General features: G+C 45.3%; 1 protein-coding gene across 1 annotated transcript in view; it reads right to left on the reverse strand.

The window, feature by feature from the left end:
- Nucleotides 1–2,914: 2,914 nt before the first annotated feature.
- The window catches only part of LOC127025720 (ceramide synthase 4-like), a 38,668-nt gene continuing 18,447 nt past the window's right edge, over nucleotides 2,915–23,135 (reverse strand). Inside the window, exons 5-12 of the mRNA XM_050910809.1 lie at nucleotides 21,390–21,508; nucleotides 19,269–19,326; nucleotides 16,723–16,773; nucleotides 12,957–13,049; nucleotides 11,133–11,261; nucleotides 10,746–10,852; nucleotides 10,173–10,329; nucleotides 2,915–4,899 (exon numbers count right to left, since the gene is read on the reverse strand). Of these exons, the coding sequence (XP_050766766.1) occupies nucleotides 4,708–4,899; nucleotides 10,173–10,329; nucleotides 10,746–10,852; nucleotides 11,133–11,261; nucleotides 12,957–13,049; nucleotides 16,723–16,773; nucleotides 19,269–19,326; nucleotides 21,390–21,508 (906 nt within the window). The 3' untranslated portion in view covers nucleotides 2,915–4,707. The remainder of the gene's footprint in view (nucleotides 4,900–10,172; nucleotides 10,330–10,745; nucleotides 10,853–11,132; nucleotides 11,262–12,956; nucleotides 13,050–16,722; nucleotides 16,774–19,268; nucleotides 19,327–21,389; nucleotides 21,509–23,135) is intronic.

Here is a 23,135-nt window from a genome sequence, read left to right on the forward strand (position 1 = left end):
TTTCATGGGTGTCAAGGAGGTGGCTAACTTCAATTAACTCTGCTGCACAGATGACTGAAGTCCCTACCTGGTGACAGTAACAGCAGGGGCTTCTCTCTTGCCCCCTCTACCAGCCTTTTCCTTCTCAGGCTGCAAAGCCCTCACGTATTTATCGGCTCTGACACCTGGCAGAAGGTGTGGATGGAGGTCCCAGGTGAAACTGGCCACAGCCATTAAGGTCTGTTGGCACCCTCGGGGCCCCAACAGTCTCAGTTTTGGTTCCTCCATCTTGCCCAGCAACATCCCATATCCTATTTCCATTTTGAACCATCACATACTGGGCACTAAGTTGATATACCACTCCCCAAAACTATTCTGAAGTGCTAACACTCAGCCCAGCACTTCAGGAGACTTTCTCATGTGCACCACATTGCTCTCCTCCATATTAAGTTTCACTTGTGTTTTATCACTCAGTCCCTCAGTACTGTAAACCCTTCTGCAACTGCTTGCAGTCAGTCTGCATCATCATCATTAGTAACTTTCATTATCAGCCAATTTTGCCATCTGCCTTTCCCTCCCCCTTTTTGGGGCACTTGCAACAATACATAGCTGCAAAAAATCCCTGTTGGTCTCTCATGGTAACCTCAGGTGGATTTCTTTAAGTCTGCGGTGAGGGACCTTTCTGAATGCCTTTGCAAAGCTGAGTAGGTAGCAGCTTCTCTCCTCTGCATGTACTCACTGACTCTTTGGGATAACTCCAGCAGAGGGAGACATAATTTCCTCATACATAACCCATGGGGACTCTTTCCTATAATATTATGTTCATATGTGTTTCCACAAATTCCACCGTTTATTACACTTTCTACTGGTCTGACCAGTCTGGATGTCAGACTACAGATGGCTGTAGCTCCTCACATTCCCACTTGGAACATTCTTAAATTTTTCAGATAACAAGATGATTTGAAACAAAAAATGGCATTCCACAGTTGGTAGTTTAAATCCTTCTAGTATGAGTTTCCTCTTGACACTTGAGTGAATGCCACCTAGGTTTGAAGGTTTGCTATTATTTAGTTAGTCTGTTTGCTATGTAACATCTTCTCACCCATCAGCTTGAGACGGATCCTCTTGGGATGTAGCCTCAGCAAGATGTCGCGTATTGGACCCTCTCTGAGCTTCTGAGCAGGGAAGTCATATGCAGGCAGCTCACTGAATTTTTTGGCTCTAGCCTGATCTTGCCTCAGTGTTCTTGCTATATGCCTTGATTATCCATGACTCCTGCAGTCTTTCCAATGTTTCAGAGATTGGTATTGCCTTTCAAGCTGTTTCTCAAGGTATTTCTTGGCCTGCTTTATTGCATGTTCACATTAATCTGCCAAAGTTACAGGTCCTTTCCACTTTCCTTGTTTAGACATGACTTCAGCTTTTTGAATAATGCCTTGCCGTTGCTTAGGGACGCCCTTACCTGCAGGCACTGTGCCTGTTGTATGAGAAAAGCAATGTCTTTCAAAGCGTAGCCATCCAATTAAAGGTTCCCTTGGGCGTACATGTCTAAATGAAAAAATGTGGTGGATGCACATCTCTGATGTTTCCCGAGTGTGTGCAGGGGGAAGGGAACAACTGTGCCAAACTGCTCTTAAAGCAAGATCCAAAACAGCACTAGATGTCCATGTCTACTGGAGTCAGCAGATTCATTTCAGCCATAATTTTGGGCTAGGATGGCCAGATGCCAGCCTGGGAACCATGCTTTGCCAGTCTTCGACTCACCCACCACACAGCAGCCTGGGAGCAGCAGTAAATGTTCTTTTTCTCATAGCTCACCTGGAGCTGGACACCTCATCTCCCACAGCTGCTTTGTAACATTATGTGATGCACGCACTGTGTGATGCATGCCTCCTCTGTGCACATGGGATGATAAAGGTACAGGGGAAACAGATTCAGATTCTGCTGTGGTGCCCAGTGCTGCATCTGCTCTACTGGGTTTTTCAGCAGACCAGTGACAGTCTTGCTGCAGGTTTTCTACAACAGCTTCTCTGTGCTGGGGGCTGTGATGCAGTTGATATACACTAAATTCATAAATACTATCACAGCACTCACAAGCTTCCCAACACTGGAGCAGACATAAAGAGAAAAGGTGGAGCAACATGGGGAGGAAGCTGATAATACGCAGAGCTTCTTTAAGCCTTAACAAGTTGATGGCAAGAAAACAAATTTGGCAGTTGATCTGACCCAGTGACTCATCACTGTCATGCTCAGTTCCTCAGCTAAAAGCAGCACTCAGTAGTTCTTAATCAAGTCCAACAGCTCTCCTGAATCTTTGACGTGTCCTTTCACAAGAACCAGATTTGCCTCCTAATGAGCTTATCTCAATCTTCAGGGGGACAGCAAAGCCCTGAGGATAAAATTCAGCAGGCATCAACATATGTCTGCACTGGCTCCACAGTGCATCGTACAGTCTCTGGGAAGCATTTCGCTCTTCAGGTGACAGGTGTTGTGATTTTACAACAGGGATCTTTCCTACCCTTCTAAAACCTCATGAAAAATAGGAACAGACATTAATTTCTCTCCTCCTATCCTTGCAAGTCCAAAGCATCTCCCCAGTGCTGCAATCCTGGACTTGCCACTGCCCTGGCAGTTCCAAGTAACCTGGCCTGCTCCTAGGTCTAGTGTAGGGGTGCCCGAAAGCGTCCCTTGTTCCACGGCCAAACGCAGCTTTACCTAGCAGGAGACAAATCAGGCAGCTGCAGTTCTTTACTGGCATGGGCCAGTATGGCTGCATGTCCTGGGTATGTAACATCCTCTCCATGCATGCTGCATGTGTCTCGACCTTGGCCATGACACCCATCCGTGTCTTCCTCATCACACATCCACCTATAAGGTGCAACTAGCCAGGTTACCTCCTGCTAGTTAAAGAAGTAGAAAAGAGCCCAGACAATCAAACCTTTCAAAAGTAATTTATAAAGAACATTTACATTCAGTAGTACAAAATAATATATAACCATCCCTCCTGAACACATCACCTGCAGAGGAGTAGCAAGATTGTAGACTCAGATTAAAGAAACATGACAGTATACAGAACATGTACTTTGAACTTCAAATTAGCTCAAGGTTTCAGAGACAAACTATCTTCAGCAAATACGAATTTAAATGACAATGCAGGAACAGATGCTCTCCTCCCAGAGCATGTTACTGCCCTGGAATCACCTGCGCTGGAACCACTTTTTCCCCTCTGAAATTATCCAGTGTATTTTGACTGAAACCTAAGACGAGCACGTACAAGCTCAGACCAAAGCGCTCTCAGTCACATCTCAGGTGAACTGAGTGGATTGCTGAAAACCCTCTTGTCCTTCTATGCTGTCACTTGCCTTTTAATTTTAAACATGTGCACCACCTCCTCAAAGGCATTTCCTTGGTCCATGTCCCCCTCCCAGTTAGCATTGGCCCTTACCGAGCCCATATAGGGAAGTGTCTGCATGGCCTTGGCAGTCCCTGCACTCATTACAGTCCATCTGTTAATACTTTGGTTTCATAGATTAATTGATCTACAAAACAGAAATTCATGTCATACTAATTTAACTCTTTTAAGGGATTACAGAATCCAAAGTCTAAGACTACACAGGATATAAGATACAGGACATCTAAACAAACTGAATCAGAACTGCATCATGACTTCATGGACTGCTGCTTTAAACTTGCTAGTCTTGATACATCTAGGCAAAGGCCCTAGAGTTAGAAGGCCATGTTAAAGCATTATTCCATAAGGTTCAGCAGATCTTCTCTGGATCCTTTTTCCTCTGAGGACAGGGGAAATGCATTCCCTTCTTGCCACAAGCTGACTCTGTAAACATTTTCCACTGTGTCAATCATGCTAGGTGAAAACATGAGCACTTGATTAAGTGTTGTCTTCTAGATTATCTAGTTTCTTGTCACCTCCCTTCTTCTGACTGCGTCTCCTTCCAAGACAGGTTTAAAGGATTACCTGACAGTTGAGACACAGCTGCCTGGATTTTCCAGGTCTTCCAACTATGATTTGGGTGGGTACTCTCTCCAACCCAGGCTTTGGAGTTCCCACCTTTGTGGCAATAATGCTGACAACAGAAGGGACTGAGATCCATATCAGTACAAACCTGGTCATATGGCACACAGCAGCATTTCCTTTGAGAAGAAAATGTTTACTCCTATGTCTTTCCAAAGCTTTCATTCCACTATGCTCAGTTTTAATTTTCTGAGTGTATATGGGGCACCTGTCTTCTCAAAAGAGGTGTCCCCATATTAAGATTTAGAGTCTCCAACTTGTTAGCCATAATGATCAGTGGCAATGGGCCAGGGTCTCCAGAGGTTGATCAAGGCTAAACAGATTCCTATCAAACAACATTAGGTGGTTAAGACTTGACATTGCCAGAGTTTATCCACCCCCCCTTCTTTTTTAAGTATTTTTCAAGATTAACACATTAAACAACAACTATGGTACAGTCTAATACAAGTCAAACCAAACCACTTTGATCCCTTTCTATCTGCTTCAAGGCTACAACCTCTAGTAAGCTTTTATTGAAGAAAGATCAAAAACTTCCCTCACATGTCACTGACTATAAACACTTTGTTTACAGGAAGCAGGAATTCAGCTATGATACTGCAATTGCGCTCCATTTTATCTACACAATAAGCAAAACTGTTTCTAAAGACGGTGGACTGGATTCATTAAAGACCAGATCAGAAACACGTGAACAGTAGCTATCTTTCCTTGACATGGCCATTGGTGAGATGGGTTCTGTTGTTCAGTGGCTCAGACCCATTCCTCTGGATATAATTGCTGCTTGTGACGTTGCTGAAATATGTGATCCCGTTTTTCTCCTTTTCCCTAATCTTTTCTCTTTCTTCATCCTTGTCACTTTCTTCTGTGTCACTTCTCATGTCCTTTTCCATCTACAGAAACATGTAAATGAGAAGCAATACAAACATAGAAGTCTGCACAAGAAGCAGTGCTAGCTGAGCCACAGGCTAAACATTCATCTGCCACTTCAGCCACTTGCCTTTGGCACACAGTTCTACCATGTCCTTTCAGCTTTTACATCACCTTTGGAAACAGATTGTCTCCGTCTCTGATTTCAGTCTCAGTGGAATCCTAGTTGTGATCCTGACAAACATTAGGAATTACTGTACAGGTTGAGAAGCAGCACCAAATCACAGATGCCCAGGACTGAGGACAACCGTGTAAGGCTGAGGAGATCCACATTGCTGCTTTGGGCATCAGCATGTGGAAGAGGGATGGGGGGAGGCAGTTAATCAAGCTCTTTCACATTTTCTAAAAGGGACAAGGAGATAGCTTCTGACCACCCTTGGCCTGGATGGCTGCAGGTTGAGCACACTGCTTTGGACAGCTTGAAAGCATACGCTTTCAAACAAACCAATAGCTCAACATAAAGCCACTCAACTCTGATTACATTCAGTTTTATGTTCAGGTTTTTCCTCTTGCTATTGACTGAGAGATCTGTAATCCACTTTTGTAAATATTTAATTCATGGCTTTAAAAGGAAGACAAAGAAGAAACAATCTGATAAAATGACAGTTTAGAAAAAGCAGCCTAGCACTTGCTGGCTTCCCAGGCTGTTTCTACTCTGCAATACAAGATGCCAAAATTGGGGACAAATTCACGGTGTCACACTCCTTGTTGGAAAGAGTGCTCTGAGGGAAAGTAACAAACCCCTTCTGTGACCTGAGCTTTGGAAACTGCTCAGGGGCATGTCAGTTGCTGCACGGACATCTGTAGTCTCCATTTACTCTGTCTGTTCTTCTGGGGCTATCTCTTGGATCATATTAAGAAGTCTATTTGGTCTGATGCTCTTTCTACAGATCACTACACCCAAATGCAGACAGGATTTGTAAGAATCTAAACTTGCACTGAACTCAAACTGCCTCCAAGGACAACACGGGTAGGAGATGCTATGTTCTGTGAACAATCTGGACCTCATGTCATTCTGAAATTGGCAGTTCAGGAACTATGCTGGAGTCTTGATCTGCAGCATAAGGACAAATAGTAATCAATATTCCTAAGTTTATCCATTCATGGCCACAGAATGTGGCTGAGGCCTTCAACCTAGCAAGATTCACAAAGGAACTAGATAGCTGCATGAATTACAAGGTTGCCTGTATGAGGGAATGAAATTCGTGCTTCAGGATCTAGGCTGAGTTCTAATTACTGGGGATTAGGGGACATCATGTGAGAAGGTGGTGCAGATAATCCTGTAGCCAGAGAGGAAAACTGTGGAGATCAGAAAGGCCCATGAGAAGAATGTGAACTTCTTACTGGAGTGAGAATTTCATGGCTTTCAAAAAGGGAAGAATGTCCTGTATTCTTGCTAATATTGCTCTGGGCTACTAAATATCATCATTGAAACAGATCTGTTTAGGATGATTTTTCTTTGCTATTCACTTCTCAGTATGGAAAGCTCTCAAATATATTTTTGCATCAAATGTGGCAGATGATTTTTAGGTAAAATACGAAAAATCCTGGATATGCTTTAGTATTTTTCTCCCTGATGGTTCATTTCTTTCTAATAAGGCTATTTATTACCTCATCATTTTACACTGTAATAACTGCAATAGTAATTCAGCCCACACTAGAATCAGGAAAACAATAAAAGGGCATCTTCAGTTGTGTCTTCATTTTCTGCCCTGTGAAGTTTCTGTTGCCTAATTTGCAAGTAATCTGCTCTGTGCTACCTTAAGGGAAGGCAGATAAAGAAAATGGGGACAATATGGATGAAGATGAGCCTTTAATGCTTGTTCTCAGTTCCCATAAGACAGAATTCCCCAGTTGGATACTAATAAAACAACTCATCCTGGGCTATAAGGTCAGCTCCCACAAGGCACTGACTTGTTACTCCTGGACTGTGTCCTTGGCATGTGGCCAATCTAATGCCATTAGGTCATGTCTTTGATTTTGGGAAGAATTTCATGCTGAGCAGCAGTTTGGTCTCACAGCAAATACTACAGGCTATAGTCAGAAAGAGTGGGATGCATTTCACTTAAGTTTATACAGCTGCATCTCAGACATTCATCTAGGGTTGCTCTACGACTGATAGGGATGAACAGCACTACCTGGGTGCAATCTTGAATGGATTATGCTTTGGGCATGCCTGTTTACCTCTAGTGCTATGAAAAGAGTCCAGACAAGTAATTTACACAGAAATATCTACTCTGTAGACATCTACAGCACTGTAAGACAAACCATACAAAACACGTCTCCCAGGCAGGGACTGGAAGAATGAAGAACCACCCATGGTAGGAGAAGATCAGGTTCGAGACCATCTAAGGAACCTGAAGGTGCACAAGTCCATGGGACCTGATGAGATGCATCCATGGGTCCTGAGAGAACTGGTGGATGAAGTGGCTAAGCCACTATCCATCATATTTGAGAAGTTGTGGCAGTCCAGTGAAGTTCCCACTGACTGGAAAAGGAGAAACATAACTCCCATTTTTAAAAAGGTAAAAAAGGAAGACCCAGGGAACTACAGGCCAGTCAGTCTCACCTCTGTGCCTGGCAAGATCATGGAGCAGATCCTCCTGGAAACTATGCTAAGGCACATGGAAAACAAGGAGGCGATTGGTGACAGCCAACATGGCTTCACTAAGGGCAAATTGTGCCTGACAAATTTGGTGGCCTTCTACGACCAGGTTACAGCATTGGTGGATAAGGGAAGAGCAACTGATGTCATCTGCCTGGACTTGTCCAAAGCATTTGACACTGTCCCGCATGACATCCTTGTCTCTAAATTGGAGAGACATGGATTTGATGGATGGACCACTCAGTGGATAAGAAATTGGCTGGATGGTCGCACTCAAAGAGTTGCAGTCAACGGCTCGATGTCCAAGTGGAGAGCAGTGACAAGTGGCGCTCCTCAGGGGTTGGTATTGGGACGAGCACTGTTTAACATCTTTGTTGGCGACATGGACAGTGGGATTGAGTGCACTCTCAGCAAGTCTGCCGACGACACCAAGCTGTGTGGTGCGGTCAACACGCTGGAGGGAAGGGATGCCATCCAGAGGGGCCTTGACAGGCTTGAGAGGTGGGCCCGTGCGAACCTCATGAAGATCAACAAGGCCAAGTGCAAGGTCCTGCACCTGGGTCAGGGCAATCCCAAGCACAAATACAGGCTGGGCAATGAGTGGATTGACAGTAGCCCTGCAGAGAAGGACTTGGGGGTGTTGGCTGATGAGAAGCTCAACAGGACCCGACAATGTGTGTTTGCAGCCCAGAAAGCCAACCGTATCCTAGGCTGCATCAAGAGAAGCGTGATCAGCAGGTCGAGGGCGGTGATTCTCCCTCTCTACTACCCCACCTGGAGTACTGTGTTCAGCTCTGAGGCCCCCAACATAAGAAGGACATGGACCTGTTAAAGCGAGTCCAGAGGAGGGCCATGAAGATGATCAGAGGGCTGGAGCACCTCTCCTATGAAGACAGGCTGAGAGAGCTGGGGTTTTTCAGCCTGGAGAAGAGAAGGCTCTGGGGAGACCTTATAGCAGCCTTCCAGTACCTAAAGGGGGCCTACAAGAAAGCCGGAGAGGGACTTTTTACAAGCGCATGTAGTGATAGGACAAGGGGTAATGGCTTTAAACTGAAAAAGGGTAGATTTAGATTAGATGTAAGGAAGAAGTACTTCACTGTGAGGGTGGTGAGGCACTGGAACAGGTTGCCCAGAGAAGTTGGGATGCCCCGTCCCTGGAAGTGTTCAAGGCCAGATTGGATGGGGCTTTGGGCAACCTGATCTAGTGGAAGGTGTTCCTGCCTACAGCAGGGGGGTTGGAACTGGATGATCTTTAAGGTCCCTTCCAACCCAAACCATTCTATGATACTATGATTAAAGATTTGGATGACGGGGGAGAGTGTACCCTAAGCAAGTTTGCTAAGACACAAAACTGGGAGGAGTGGCTGATATGCCAGAGGATCATGCTGCCATCCAGAGGGACCTTGACAGGCTGGAGAAGTGGGCTGACAGGAACCCTGTGAAGTTCAACAAGGGGAATTGTGAAGTCCTGCACCTGGGGAGGAACAACCCCAGGCACCAGTACATGCTGGGGGCTGACCAGCTTTTCTAAGAAAAAACTGGACGTCCTGGCAGACACCAAGTTGAATATGAGCCAGCAATGTGCCCTTGCCCTTCCTGGCCTGCATTAGGAGGAGTGCTGCCAGCAGGTCGAGGGAGGTGATCCTTCCCCTCTGCTCAGCACTGGTGAGGCCACACCTGGAGTGCTGTGTCCAGTTCTGGGCTCCTTAGTACAAGACAGAGATGGACATACTGGAGAGAGTTCAGTGAAGGACTGCAAAGATGACGAAGGGACTGGAGCACCTCACATATCAGGAAAGGCTGAGATTGCTGGGACTGTTCAGCCTGGAGAAGGGAATGTTCAGGGAGATGTTATCAATGGATATTAATACCTGAAGGGAAGGTGTAAAGAAGATGGAGTCAGGCTCTTCTCAGTAGTGCCCAGTGACAGGACAAGAGGCAATGGGCACAAACTGAAACACAGGAGGCTCTGTCTGAACATCAGGAAGCACTTTTTTACTGAGAGGGTGACCAAGCACTGGCACAGGGTGCCCAGAGAGGTTGTGGAGTCTCTGTCCTTGGAGATATTCAAAAGCTGTCTGGACACGGTCCTGGGCAACCTACTCTAGGTGACCTTGCTTGAGGCAGGGAATATGGACAAGACTTCCAGAGTTACCTTCCAACCTCAGCCATTCTGTGATTCTGTGATCTCAGTAACACTGTAATTAAAAATCCTGTACTATAAGGGAAGCACTTTTGCACTAGCCTCGCCAATCACAACAACTTTCCCTGCCTTGATTTCTCAGTTTTGTTACAAATGCAAATCATACTGCACCAGGTGTTGGGATCCTTACTCAGAAGTCACTGGCTTTGTTCACAGAAATCTCCCCTGGAGTCCCATCCACATTTTTCTTGATTACAAACATCAGAAGCGGACCCAATATTGTAGTGACTCACAAAAATTTTACTTTTTTTTGGTCAACTTTCCTTAATAATATTGAGTGTTCCTTTACCTCACCATTAGGAATGTACATGTGTAATTTCACTAGGGCAAGAAGGAATCCACCCCAGATGAACCCCTATGCTCCCAAGCAGTCTAGGTGGACCCTCCCTCCCCATGTGATGTACAAGGGACTACGAACTGATCCATACCGTGCCCTGGAGGATGAACTTGTAGACCATGTGAATAATTAGGCAGGACCAGAAGACATGGAGCAGCTGCAGAATTATCAGCAGAGCATTCATGAAGTAGTATCCAAAGAAGGGCTGGAATATCTCCATGGAGTAATAGTAGGTGTTATAGAGCACTCTGCAAGAGAGAGGGAATTGCAGTGGAGGGAAAGCGTGTTGTTAATAGGGCCATAATTAAGCCCCAGAAAGCTCTAGTCACTGAACTTTCAGGTCAGTCACCTTCTTATATATAACACGTGAGCCAACCCTCAGTTCCCCATCAGAAATAAGCAGGGTAGAGCCATAGGCTGAGGACTCCTCCTCTGCAGTATACTTCAGGACTTCAAGAGTACTCTATGAACTCCAAGGCAGACCACCCTAGTTTACCCCAACGCAGGTGCAACAGCCATGTAGCACTGTAGCCTATGCAAAGGGCAGGGACATATGCTCAAGGATTGAAAAGCAAAGGCTGCAGCAAAAGATTCAGCACCCAGCTGAACTATCCCGCCTCTCAGAAGGCAGCTTTTCCATTTCCCTTGACTGCAGCAGACTCACGTGTAGGGGAAAATGACCAGGCGGCTGATGAGGAAAACAGCTGAGAAGATCATAAAGAGGCTGTCACAAGTTTTTTTCCACTTCATGTAATTGAATATCTTAGTTGGCTGGAAGGAGAAAGAACAATAAAACAGCAGGCCAAGACAGGGCATCTGCCCATGCTCCAGGAGGCTAATGAGCCAGATACAATACAATCTGCATGCAGGTAATCATGCCTCTTCCTGGCTCTCTGCAGGGCACCCTAGGCTGAGTCAGATGATCAGTACTGAGTTATCTGTGAAACACCACAATGCTTGGCCCATACTGTGCTAGATCAAAAGACACCCTTTGGCTGAAGAGCACCATTGCTAACTAGGCTTTGCCTGGTATGTAAGTTGTGGAGCTCACCTCTAGGAAGCAATCAGAAGCATCATGAATCACCATCACCAGCGTCCCAATGCGGATGTAATTGGCACAGTATGAGAAACTGATTAGGAAGATGGTTGCAGCATGATGGACTATCTGCTCCTTGAAATCCTGATGAGAAAGGGGACAGCAGAGAACAAAATACATAATGCGCTTTCTGCCCTGGTGTGGCAGTGTGCTCCCCCCTAACCTGACCTGTATTTCCCATAACCCTGCTCAGATGATAACCACCAGTGGCGGTCGTAATGGATACGTCTGGTCATGATGGCTGCAGCCAGCTCAAAGTGGATTCAGGGGAGACAGATAACGACACAATAGACAAGGGCTATTGAGCAATGCGCCCACCTAACCACAGTGCTGGTCGATGTCCAACTCAAGCCGAATTTGGAAGAAGCTAACATCTGTAGTCGGTATGCAAATATGACTATGAGTCAATCTTCATACTCCATAAATAGTGGACAGCCCAGGGCCTGTTGAGCTCTCCTGCACAGCAGGAGGCTGCACGCCAGGGTCTCCCCTTGAGTAGGGACGCTTCTCAAGGTTACTCCTCGAGGCTGAGAGATTCCTTGCCGCAACAGATTCTTGATAAGTGATTAATAGCATGCTAAACTTTGAAATCTTAGCTAAGTGATATAAAGGATTGATTGCGCATATATAATCCTTTACACATAAACCGTTGACCAAGTCTGGGACTAGGAGTGGATCCAGCCGCACCCTCTCTGAGAGGGAGTTTAGAAAGCAAGGGGGTCCATTCTGAACCTCGTGACTCAATGGGAGGGTCTCCCTGACAGTTTTGTCTGACCCTGTCCTCTATGCAGTAAGTATCAAGTGAACCTTGCCAGTGAATCTTGTTAAACCACCGTCGCATTTACTATCCAAGTTTGTTAAATTGCTGTTTTATATCAATAAACGTATTGTTACTTCTCTCTTACAAGTGAAGTGCGTCACTCCATCCTCGACACCTGGTTAAAGCATGCCTCCTGCAGGTAGCGATGAAATCTCTCCACCCAATGACTAAGAAACCTCCCACTATAAGGTCTTACTCATGTAACTCTTTTACTAAACACATTCTAGAAATGTAGGCAACCAAGAGACCCAGGAATGAAGAGTTTATGGTGTAAACTGAGGATTTCACAACAAAGAACACTCTCCCCCTCCACCAGTAATGGTCCAATGATGGTGCAAATCAGAAGACAGAAGAAGCAATGATTCAGTACAGACAAATTCAAATAAAGAGAGCTTCCTTTCTGTCACAAAGCAGTGCCCATATCCATCTCTGCTCCGTGCCCCTGTGCATGCCTACCTGTTTGCACAATCATCTCATACCCCCAGGCTTGCTGATGGAGACTCACAACCGCCCTTTACTTATAAGGGTATATTCGCAGCCTCAAGCACGTGTATGCCCATGTTATCATGCAGCACCCTGTCTGTTGGGGCACTGGCACCTCGGAACACATGCAGCTTAACTGGCAGAGAATCATCTCTTTTCCTGTCTCTACGATCACCGAAGCCTAGAAGACTCTTTCCAGAGTCTTTCTCCCAGAAGAGCAATTTTTAAGCTTGGATTTTAAATTTCGATTGAGAACTCTGCAGTAGTTTGCACCTTTCCATGTCAGGGTTTGTGTTCTCCACTTCCCAGAGCAGAGGGAAGCCAGTGACCGGGAATGGAAATTCCTGGGAATGAGCAAGGACAGAGTCCCCCAAAACCTCAGACTAGCACTATACACGTGCTCTTGGAGATCACTCTCCCAAGTGTTCAGCTTGGGTCCTGTTTGTGCTTGATTCTTCCCTGAGACTGCCACTCACCTTCCTCTTCACATCAAAGGGCAGGGTGAAGACCAGTGACCAGTAGAAGGAGAGCTCCAGCAAGTAGTACCAGAACAGGGAGGGTTGGAGAGGCTGTGAGAGAGGGAGAGACAGTGAAATACCCATCAGATAAAGTAGAGCAAGGGCTGGAAATGAAGACTCCTTCCTAGGCAAAAGAATATCAGACAACCAAACCAACAAAACTGGTTCTTGCAGCGTCAGAGGGAAATTGAACAACATGGTTACTTACTAAATGTCATCTGTGCTGAGGCGAAAGCAAATAGCAGGGGAAATTCCACTTTGCCACACCATGTGGAACATTTAGGGAACCACCAGGAAGATCCTGAATATTTTTAGAATTTCTTCAGCACTGTGCAGATTCCTGAGCAGTCAGTATAGAGCTTTAAAAACTATGTAAACCATTTCACTATGGTGAAATAGTTAAGTAGTAGCTGAAAAAATCGTTCCCTTTTTAGGATTCAAGGAGATGCTTCAGACACCTGTACTCTATCACAGATTTTTCAGTTTAATCAAACTAATGGGGGGAAGTGCAATCCCAGTGTGAACAGTAATTTGCATTCTTCTGGCTAATTTTTCTGGGGTTTCACAGCTGGAAAACTAAAAGCTTAAACCCACACAGCAAGATATGGGCTATTTAACAAGTAATTTTTTGCTGTTGTGGCACTATATGGCCTCCTTAAACCTGAACCTATTTGATAAAAAAAAATTACTATGACTAAAGGCGCTTCGCAACTAGCATTTCCAAAGAATCATGGAGTATGGTGCTCCCAAATACCAGTTTATTTGGGCTTTCTCTACCTATAGTGTTGATTTATGGCCTTCATAGATTTTAGTTTGTTTTCCTTCGTAGCACCAGTGACTGGCCACAAGAGGAAGCACAGCTGCATGCACTGGTGCTACCAGGGGGGATATTAACATTTCCCAGGCTGCTATGTGCTGTTCACACTCTGGAGGTTATCCAAACAGGAGCTCTGGATCAGAAGGGATTTTTTTTCCCCAAAGATAAGATTATTTGGGAGAATTCACATTTCTTTTGTCATTGTCTGTAGCACAGGGCATGGTCTGTTTAGTAGAAATTGTATTTAATACATTCTTTGTTCCTGCGAATACACAGGTTTGTCCTTGACCTTTCTTGCTCTTTGCCAGTGGGGCACTACTGGCTCTGGTTTTGGTCCTTTCTGTTTGGTACAGACATTGCAAAGCGTGTGTATGGCGTTTACGTGGCAAGGTTTTGGTAGCAGGGGGGCCACAGGGGTGGCTTCTGCAAGAAGATGCCAGAAACTGCCCCATGTCTGACAGAGCCAATTCCAGACAGCTCCAAGACGGACCTGCCACTGGCCAAAGCTGAGCCCATCAGTGATGGGTGGTAGCGCCTCTGTGGTAACATATTTAAGAAAGGGTAAAAACTGCTGCACAACAGCAGCTGGGAGAGAGGAGTGAGAATATATGAGAGAAACAACTGTGTAGACACCAAGGTCAGTGAAGAAGGAGGGGGAGGAGGTGGTCCAGGTGCGGCAGAAGAGATTCCCCTGCAGCCTGTGGAGGACCGGACGCCAGAGCAGGTGGATGTGCCTGAAGAAGGCTATGACCCTGTGGAGAGCCTGGGCTGGAGCAGGCTCTTGGCAGGACCTGTGACCCTGTGGAGAGGAGCCCATGCTGGAGCAGGTCTTCTGGCAGGACCTGTGGCCCTGCGGGGGACCCTTGCTGGAGCAGTCTGTTCCTGAAGGACTGCACCCTGTGGAAAGAACCCAAGGTGGAGAGGTTCGTGGAGGACTGTCTCCGGTGGGTGGGACCCCACGCTGGAGCAGGGGAAGAGTGTGAGGAGGAAGGAGCAGCAGAGATGTGTGATGAACTGACTGCAACCCCCATTCCCCGTCCCCCCGTGCCGCTCAGGGGGAGGAGGCAGAGAAGTTAGGAGTGAAATTGAGCGTGGGAAGGGAGGGGTGGGGGGAAGGTGTTTTTAGATTTGTTCTTATTTCTTATTATTCTACTCTGATTTGATTGGCAATAAATGAAATTAATTTCCCCAAGACAAGTCTGTTTTGCCCGTGATGGTAATTGCTAAGTGATCTCCCTGTCCTTATCTCGATCCACGAGCCTTTCATCATGTTTTCTCCCCCCTGTCCAGTTGAGGAGGGGGACACAGTGGCTTGGTGGGCACCCGATGGCCAGCCAGGGTCAACCTACCCCAGTGTGCTGTTAAGATGGCTTGGATTGTTTTTGAAAAGACATGTACTCCAAATGTACAAGAACAGGACGCAAAGACCTGAGTGATCCTTTTAGTCTTACATTCCTATTCAAGCACCACCTGTTTGTATGGTTTGACTTTTACACTGAACTACAGATTTTCCCCTAAAATTTCTGCATTTGAGCGACAGTGGATTGTTTGGAGACTCAGCTTGAAGGATACTACCTCATTCTTCACTCATTTGTTCTGTTATTTTTCCTGTGGCTCACACTGTTAAAATTGTGCATTACATTTCCCTTTATGGGTTTGCAACCTCGATGTACAGTCACAGGGTCTTACTCTAACTTTGACTGCCAGACCAGAAAGCCCTGCAACATGGGCAGTCTTCACTTTGTCTTGGTACTGGGATCAAGTTTCCTTCAGCCTCCTCTTCAGTTAATGAAAGATTTTATTTCCTACCTAGGAAGTTCTAGTACTGTAAAATCCTGTGCATGGGAGCTCCCTGCATGGTAACACAGGAGATTACTATCCTGCTAGAAACACTTACCAGCTGCTCTCATAGGAGAGAGGAACCTCTTCCAAAGTTGGAATCAGATTTTTCACTTCAATGAAACTTAGCTCTCTTTACTATGTCTGCTCTGGCATCCACAGCAGTGTGATATAGGAAGGCTCCTGCTATAGAACAGGCAATAGTCATCTTCTCTAGAGAGTTCAGAGCACATAAAAACATAAGGGGAAAGGCCGAGCAGGCAATGGCTCCTGTGCTCAGTGGGTGAAGCCCCTTTCTAACTTTTTCAACTTCTGAAGTTATAGAAGTAGGAATAGCAAGGGAGGCAGCTGGGCAAAAAAGTACCTGGCTTTTGGTTGCTGTCTTTGCTCCTTGTGTTAACGAACGAGGAGCAAATTTGGTGCATAGCTGGCAATTTTCATTGAGGTTATTCTGGTTTGGGCTGATAAGAGATGTACGCCTTCCAACCCACTGGACAGCTTCTTCCAGCGCTGTTGTGAAAAACCTCAGAATATACATTGTAAGAGAGCATCCTCTGAACTTAATGGGAACGATGCTGCATTGCTACTGGCCATACTGCCAGTTCCACTGGGAAACGAACTCCTTGCAGAGCACTGTGGACACGACTCTTCAGTATAGCTGGAAGTACACAGCATTCAGAGCATGTCCTCTGCTCTACATACTCTCCACTGAAGTCTTCACTTCTCCTCAGGCAACATGCCCTTCTCTGGCCTCAGCCTCTTCTACAGACTAAACCTTGGAGCATTCCCATTTTTCAGTTTCTTGGCTCACCTGGTCAGAACTCCCACTTGCCCTTTACTTCTGCAGTCTCCTCTTGCTTTCCTGACTCATCCTATATTGTGTTTAGATTACACCAGATACGACGACGTTCTTCCCTTGATGAGGATCTGGCTTTGAATTCCTAGGGCTCGTGAGTCTGAATTTAATTCAGTGCCCTCTCTTTTGTCACTAATATAACCTGATTTTCATAAGATATCGAAAGACAATACATGATTTATAACAGCAATTTTCCCTCTTGCATGACTCACCTGTTGTGGATATCCTGTCCAGCACTCCCTATGGTCCCAAAGCCAAGGCTTCTGGAAAGAAAATGCAACACGAATGTGAGAATGCCAGAGGAATTCTCTTATCAACTGCCGAACTCCTTTAGTTTGTTACTACTACAGACTTTGTTGTGTTTTATTACAGGCAGAGCTGGTCACACTGTCTGGAACTCAGTTGCCAAGAGACTTCCACTACAAGAACTTGCAGTTGCTTTGACATTGCCAATTTGTGGCTATTGCGCTGAAATTTCACATGCTGTTTAGCCCAGTTCCAAATAAAACAGCTCAGGGAAGACTTCTACCAACTTGTTGCAGCCTTCTACAAGTTTGGGGTGGTGGTGTTTTGAATATATTAAAATATTCTTACAGATATTTCATTAAGAATCTCTGTGGTTTGGACAACAACACTTAAACGTGGTAAGAAGGCTGAAAACTCGTGTGTCAGGAATATGGTTCTTCCTCTAATGGTGAGGATCATGCTGCAGTCTGTTAAGTAATGAACCTCTGAAAAGATCCTACTTCATTCACACTTCGTAGAAAATTGGTAGTTTAGAACTTGGCAGCTTCGAAACTTTCATAGAAGCATGGCAACTGAAGTCCCCAAAAGTTCTTCCTGCACAGAGCATGCTCTGGCCCTTCACTGCGCCCAGATTTGATCAGAGCAAGCATGTCCCAGCGCATACAGCGATGGAACATATTCTACGCCACATCTGTAAGGGTAATGTTCTATAACAGTTCTACAAGGCTCCAGATATCAGAGCTAAGAGCAAGAAGGCAACATTTCTCCTTCTCTCATTGAGCACCTGCTGGTACACGAGCAATCCGGAAGGGAAGCAGCAGCAGTGTCTTTTTATGAGCAGTGGTAATTAGGAGCAGACACAGCCTCCTGCTGGCTGGGAACGGGGCTGGGATAGGATTTACAGCAAATACAGGTACAGAACCGGGAGAGATGTGGGATATAGAATCAGAGAGGACAAAGCAAAAACTCTGAAACAACTATGGCACACCATGTTACCTAAACTAGAAAGGAACCCCAGATCCCTGAATTTCACCATTCTTCTACTCTCAGCAAATAAAGCTGTTTTCTGGTGGCCTACTGTGAGGTAACTTTCCCTTGCTACCTGCTATTTCACTGACTCATGGGGCAGAGGTTTTTGCCACCTGTCTAAAGCTACTGATACAGAATTTGAACATTTGCTTTTTTGTAAAGAAAGAAGGGCGTTTCACAAAAACAAATGCATGTTAAACTACTACTCAGATTACAAAGTAAACATGCGACAGTCAGGAAATGTCACATGCAAATACGCCCTGTCACATTAATTCTTTGACCTTCTTTTTAATGTAGTCATTTTGGTACAATTTTAGATAACAGAGTAACATGCTATTTGCTACGGGATCTAGAGGTGCTGTCCATAGGATAGATGCCTCCTTTTTTGGTGAAAATTGGAAGATGTGTACTGAATAAAGAAAAGACTTTCATGAAAAGTGAAGATGATTTTTCATTCCTAGAATGGTCAGATAACATGCAGAAGAACACGATTTTGCCCCTTCCGTTGCCACAGGGCTCTTGTACTATGCTAAGCGGGTCACCCATACCAAAATTTCATAGCTGGCCTCAAAGAATAGCCTTCTATTTTGATGTACAGAGCCACAAAACACTGCAGTTGGGATTTAGATACCTTCACTCCTCTGCTAGCTCATCCTGTAATCCTCAGACTCCTAGAGTACCTTAAATTCTGACTTGAAAGTCAGTGTAAGTTCAAAAGTTCTTCACTTGTTACAATAACGAGCAGTTACAACCATAGTTTGTGTCTGTTGTCTTGGGATCTGCAGGTTTTCCATTACTTAACCCCTCAGAAGGTGCCAGCGTAGAAGACTTTTGCAAAGCTCACCAAGGGAACTGGATTCGGCAAAAGGGCCAGGGGAACCTTTAAAACACAGCCAGAGGATGACCGGTGCCCCTAGTCCCAGCTTAAAGAACACAGCTCAGTGATTAGCGCATACGCATGGCTTCTATTACCTCTTTTGCCTGTTGAGGCAGTTCAATTTGTATCAAGAGAACTCATTATTTATCAAATCAGAGAACAGGCAGAGGCATGAGCCTGAACCAATCACACCTTGGGTAAGGAAAAGAAAATTAATGAATAAAATGATTAAATTGCAGTCCATGCTCCAAAGGAAGCCTGAGTTTTTTACCTTAAACAGGTATTAGATACAACACAGGTTCTGCAGCTTCCATCTCACATAAGTGTACCATCTCCTACCCTACAGAAATGTATTTTTACACAATCCCAATTGTCTTCCGCTTTGCCAGAAGATGATGAAACCTCTTGGTTTTGAGCTAGAGTTTTTAAAATAAGCACAGGCCCATATGTTTGTGGTCTCATAAGTGTGCTGTGCAGAGGATACACACTGAGCTGGTGGGAAAACCTCTGTAAGAAGGTCTGAAAGGACATGTTTGACACCAAAACCTGCCATTCTTGCAGGCACTGACTAGGTAGAACAGCAGGTGGCACTGCTGGTGTACTCACATCGTACAGGACAGCAAGTCCAGTGAAGAAGGAAATGATGTAAAATGTAAACCTCCAGCTACAAACAAAACAAAGTATGTTAGAATCCCATTCATTAACCACCAAGCTGCAATTCTGTGTATCAATCACACTCATTCAAAGAATGACGCTATTAAGGCAGAGACATACATTAATATGTTCAAAGTTTACCCAGATCATAACAGGAGTGGCTCTTTTCATGTCACTAGCACATTCAACAGACTTCACAAAGAGCAATTCTTCTGCTTTAGAGATGGCAGAAAATACGACAATCCTGCTGACTAAAATGACTCAGATAATCATCCCAAACCTTCCCAGCACTAGCAGATGCATGGGTAAAAGTCAAACAATGCCAATCTCTCTCCCAGGCTTTTGGAGATTAGGCATGCCAAATTCATTATCATGTAAAGTAATTAATTACTGTCATGTTTGGTCTCAGTCAGGAGCTGGTAACGATTTACCCACACTAAACCCATACAGAAGTACATATAAAATGTTTGCCAAGTTCAGTGGACAGACGCAGGTCACACTGAATATACACACATATAGTAAGGAACGAGGGGAATTTCACCCCAACAGAATAAACAAGTTGTTAATAAACTAAACGCAGGAAATCTTCAAAGGAGTTAAACTGTCTAAACCAGTCCTTTAATTTCCAAAAATCTCCATAACAAATCAGAATCTCCAAACAAATCAGAATCTCCAAACAAATCTCTGTAACTACATTTTGAGAGAGAGGGAGACTCCACTTGTCAATGAAACCCCCAGGAGCTCCAAAACAGACATAAACTGTACAAAGCTACTATGCCACATTGGAAAGACATTCTTTCTACAGACTGCAAATGGTGATAGAGGGCAGGTGGAAGGACACTATCCTAGGTGAGCTGAGTCAGAAAAGAATTTACTGTTTATTATTTATTGTTACTATTTACTCCAAGTCAGCTGAGTGCAGGGAGAACTTAGATTGATGGAAGCAGATTAAGCGTGGTTGCTTTACAACTCCCTTGTCCACAGATTTTGTAAATATTTCTAACTGCAACTATCTGGAATATTATAAATAAATAATACACATCCTTTTTTTCTTTTTTCTTTTTCAATTAGGGTTTTTAGATGGGTTTTGAATTAGAAGTTGAGTACTAAATGGAGCACGAGGTGATTAGCTCAAAGTTGATGCCTACCCTATAGATACACACTTTTAGACAGATGAACAGCACTGCAGGTATTTAATGATTTCTTTCATCTCTGTGGCCTTCCTGGGAGAACCTACTTCCTTACACGAATAGCAGAGCAGCCACTCATAAATAAGGCATTTCAACCAAGCTCAGGAGAATCCTCCTTTACTGTGGAAAGCTTAGCTAGGACTAACATTCACAGAACTGGCTGACGTGAGATTTATTTTGTGCCTCTGCATAATAAGGAGGATTTCCACAAAGCTGTTTCCAAGAAGAGTTTTGCTCTTTGGAAAACACAAGCTTTCACACAGGCCCCTTCTTCTGCCACTATAAAAGGGTGCTCGTTTTTGACTTTCAGGATGCTGAAGTCAACTGACAGCAGAATACAATCTAGCCCGCTGCCTGGGAGTTTTGAAAGCAACAGCGTGCAGAATAATTGCAGAAAAGATGCAGAAGGAATCAGCTTGCACTGAGGCAAAGGGAAGTCATGGGAAAGGCAACAGAAAGGCTGACTATTTTGGAGGCACCGAAACAGCAGCAAAGCAGCAAGAAGCAGTAAGATGCAAAACAGTAGGGAGTTTTTCAGGTACAACTGTGTTTCAAAGCAGAATGCCAGTCTTACAAAGTCAGAAACAGAGGCCCTATAAGGAATAAAGGTGAGACAGGAGTAAAAGGAGACTTGGGAGTGAAAATAAAGGGGAAAAGCAAGGCATGTTTCAGTAACAGAGAAGCAGCAGAGTTGCAGAAGAACCAGGTGGGGCAAGGAAGACCCAGGATGCTCTCTGTGTAGGGGTACAGGGCAGGTTGGGAGGCAGGGGAGGTGGGATGCTCTCTGCATAGGGTGGAGGGCAGGCTGGGAGGCAGCGAGCTGCCTGCGGAGCTCAGCTCCGGTGAAAGGCCCCTGCTGCTCATGGCTTGTGCTCCCGCTCACCAGGCCTCGCAAAACTTCTTCGACAGGCTAGGTCGGTCTGTGTTCCTCCGGCGCCGGAACCAACTCTCCACCTTCCTCACCGGCAGGTCGCACCGCTTGGCTAAACTGAGCAGCTCACCCTGGAAAAGAGGTGAGGAAGCAGGGTTCAGATCCAGGTTCGAAGGTCAGAAGGGGCAATATGGGCATCTCGTCTGACCCACCACAGAGCCCAGCCTGGCAAGCCCAAATCTGTTCAAGCTAAGGCATCTTTCAGAAAGCCGTCCGTTCTTAGTGTAAAGACCTCAGATAGTAGAAAATCTTTCCACTCCATAAGCAACTGGTTATTAATGCTAAATGTTGAAACTTTACATTTTTTATGTGAACTTCTCCAGTTTCAACTTTCAAACTCTGGTCTCATCTCCTCACAGGAGTTTGTTGTCAGATCACTTCCTCACCCTGTCTTCAGGGACCAAGTCCCTTAAATCTGTCACTCCAAGAAAGATTTACTGCAGCTTAAATAATTTTTAAAGTTCTGCACCGAAGCTTGTCATGCCTTTCAGTGTTCTGATGCAGTATCAGCCAACAACCTGACTGACATCATGAGCAGAGGCAACACCATTTTCCTACCAGATATTCTTCTGTTGTAAACCTGTTAGGGACAATTTTTCAATAGATTACCCACAGAAATCCTGCAATTACCCTCCCTCTTATGCTTAGGCTCTTAAGAATTTGGCATGTGATGTGAAAAAAGTTTGTCATGTTTTATATTCCTTCTGGAATTGTCACCATGGATAGCCTTATTTTTTAAGTAAAGCAATAGTTTTTCATGGAATGCATTTACCTTAATGGTATCATGTGAGAGTAACTTACATAGTCTGAGCATGTTGTACAAAAGTATGTTCACTACCAATTTTCGATGTGCTTCTTTCCACTCTTACTTAGTGACTGACTTCTGTTCTTGTGGTGGAGACAAATGGAGACACTGATTTATATTCTCCAACTGCTCCATAATGTGGAATTCCTCCCAAGGGGAAGGCTGCTGAGAACAGCAAAATCTCATCTTGTATTGGACAAGTAAAAGCTGACTCATAAGCAGGTGTCTGAGAGCTCATGGGAGAAGGAGTGTGTTGGGTTTGTGTAGCGGGGCAGGGGCTACAGGGGTGGCTCCTGTCAGAAGCTGCTAGAAGCTTCCCTGGCTCCAACTCAGACCCGCCTCTGGCCAAGGCCAAGCCCATCAGCAAGGGTGGTAGCGCCTCTGTGATAGCATGTTTAAGGAGGGGAAAAAGACTCCTGAGTGGAGAGAGTAAGATGGAGGAGGAAGAGGAAAAAGAGGAGGAAGAAGAAGAGTTACAGTAAAAAAAGAGGAGGAGAGGAAGAAGATGGGAGAAGAAGAAGAGGAGCTACAGTGAGGAGTGGGATGTGAGAGAAACAACACGCACACACCAAGGTCAGTGAAGAAGGAGAGGGAGAAGGTGCGCCAGAACAGAGATTCCCCTGCAGCCCATCTCTGCAGCCCGTGGAGGACCCCACACCGCAGCAGGTGGCTGGGCCCGAAGACGGCCGTGACTCTGTGGGACAGCCCACGCTGGAGCGGTTTGCAGAGGACTGCAGTGCGTGGAAAGGACTTGCACTGGAGAAGCTCATGGAGGGCTGACCCCTGTGAGAGGGACCCCACGCTGGAGCAGGGGAAGAGTGTGAGGAGTCCTCCCCCCGAGGAGGAAAGAGTGGCAGAGACATTGTGGGACGAACTGACCACAACCCCCACTC

Source organism: Gymnogyps californianus, chromosome 24 (assembly GCF_018139145.2).
Source record: "Gymnogyps californianus isolate 813 chromosome 24, ASM1813914v2, whole genome shotgun sequence".
In the NCBI taxonomy this organism is placed as follows: Eukaryota; Metazoa; Chordata; class Aves; order Accipitriformes; family Cathartidae; genus Gymnogyps; species Gymnogyps californianus.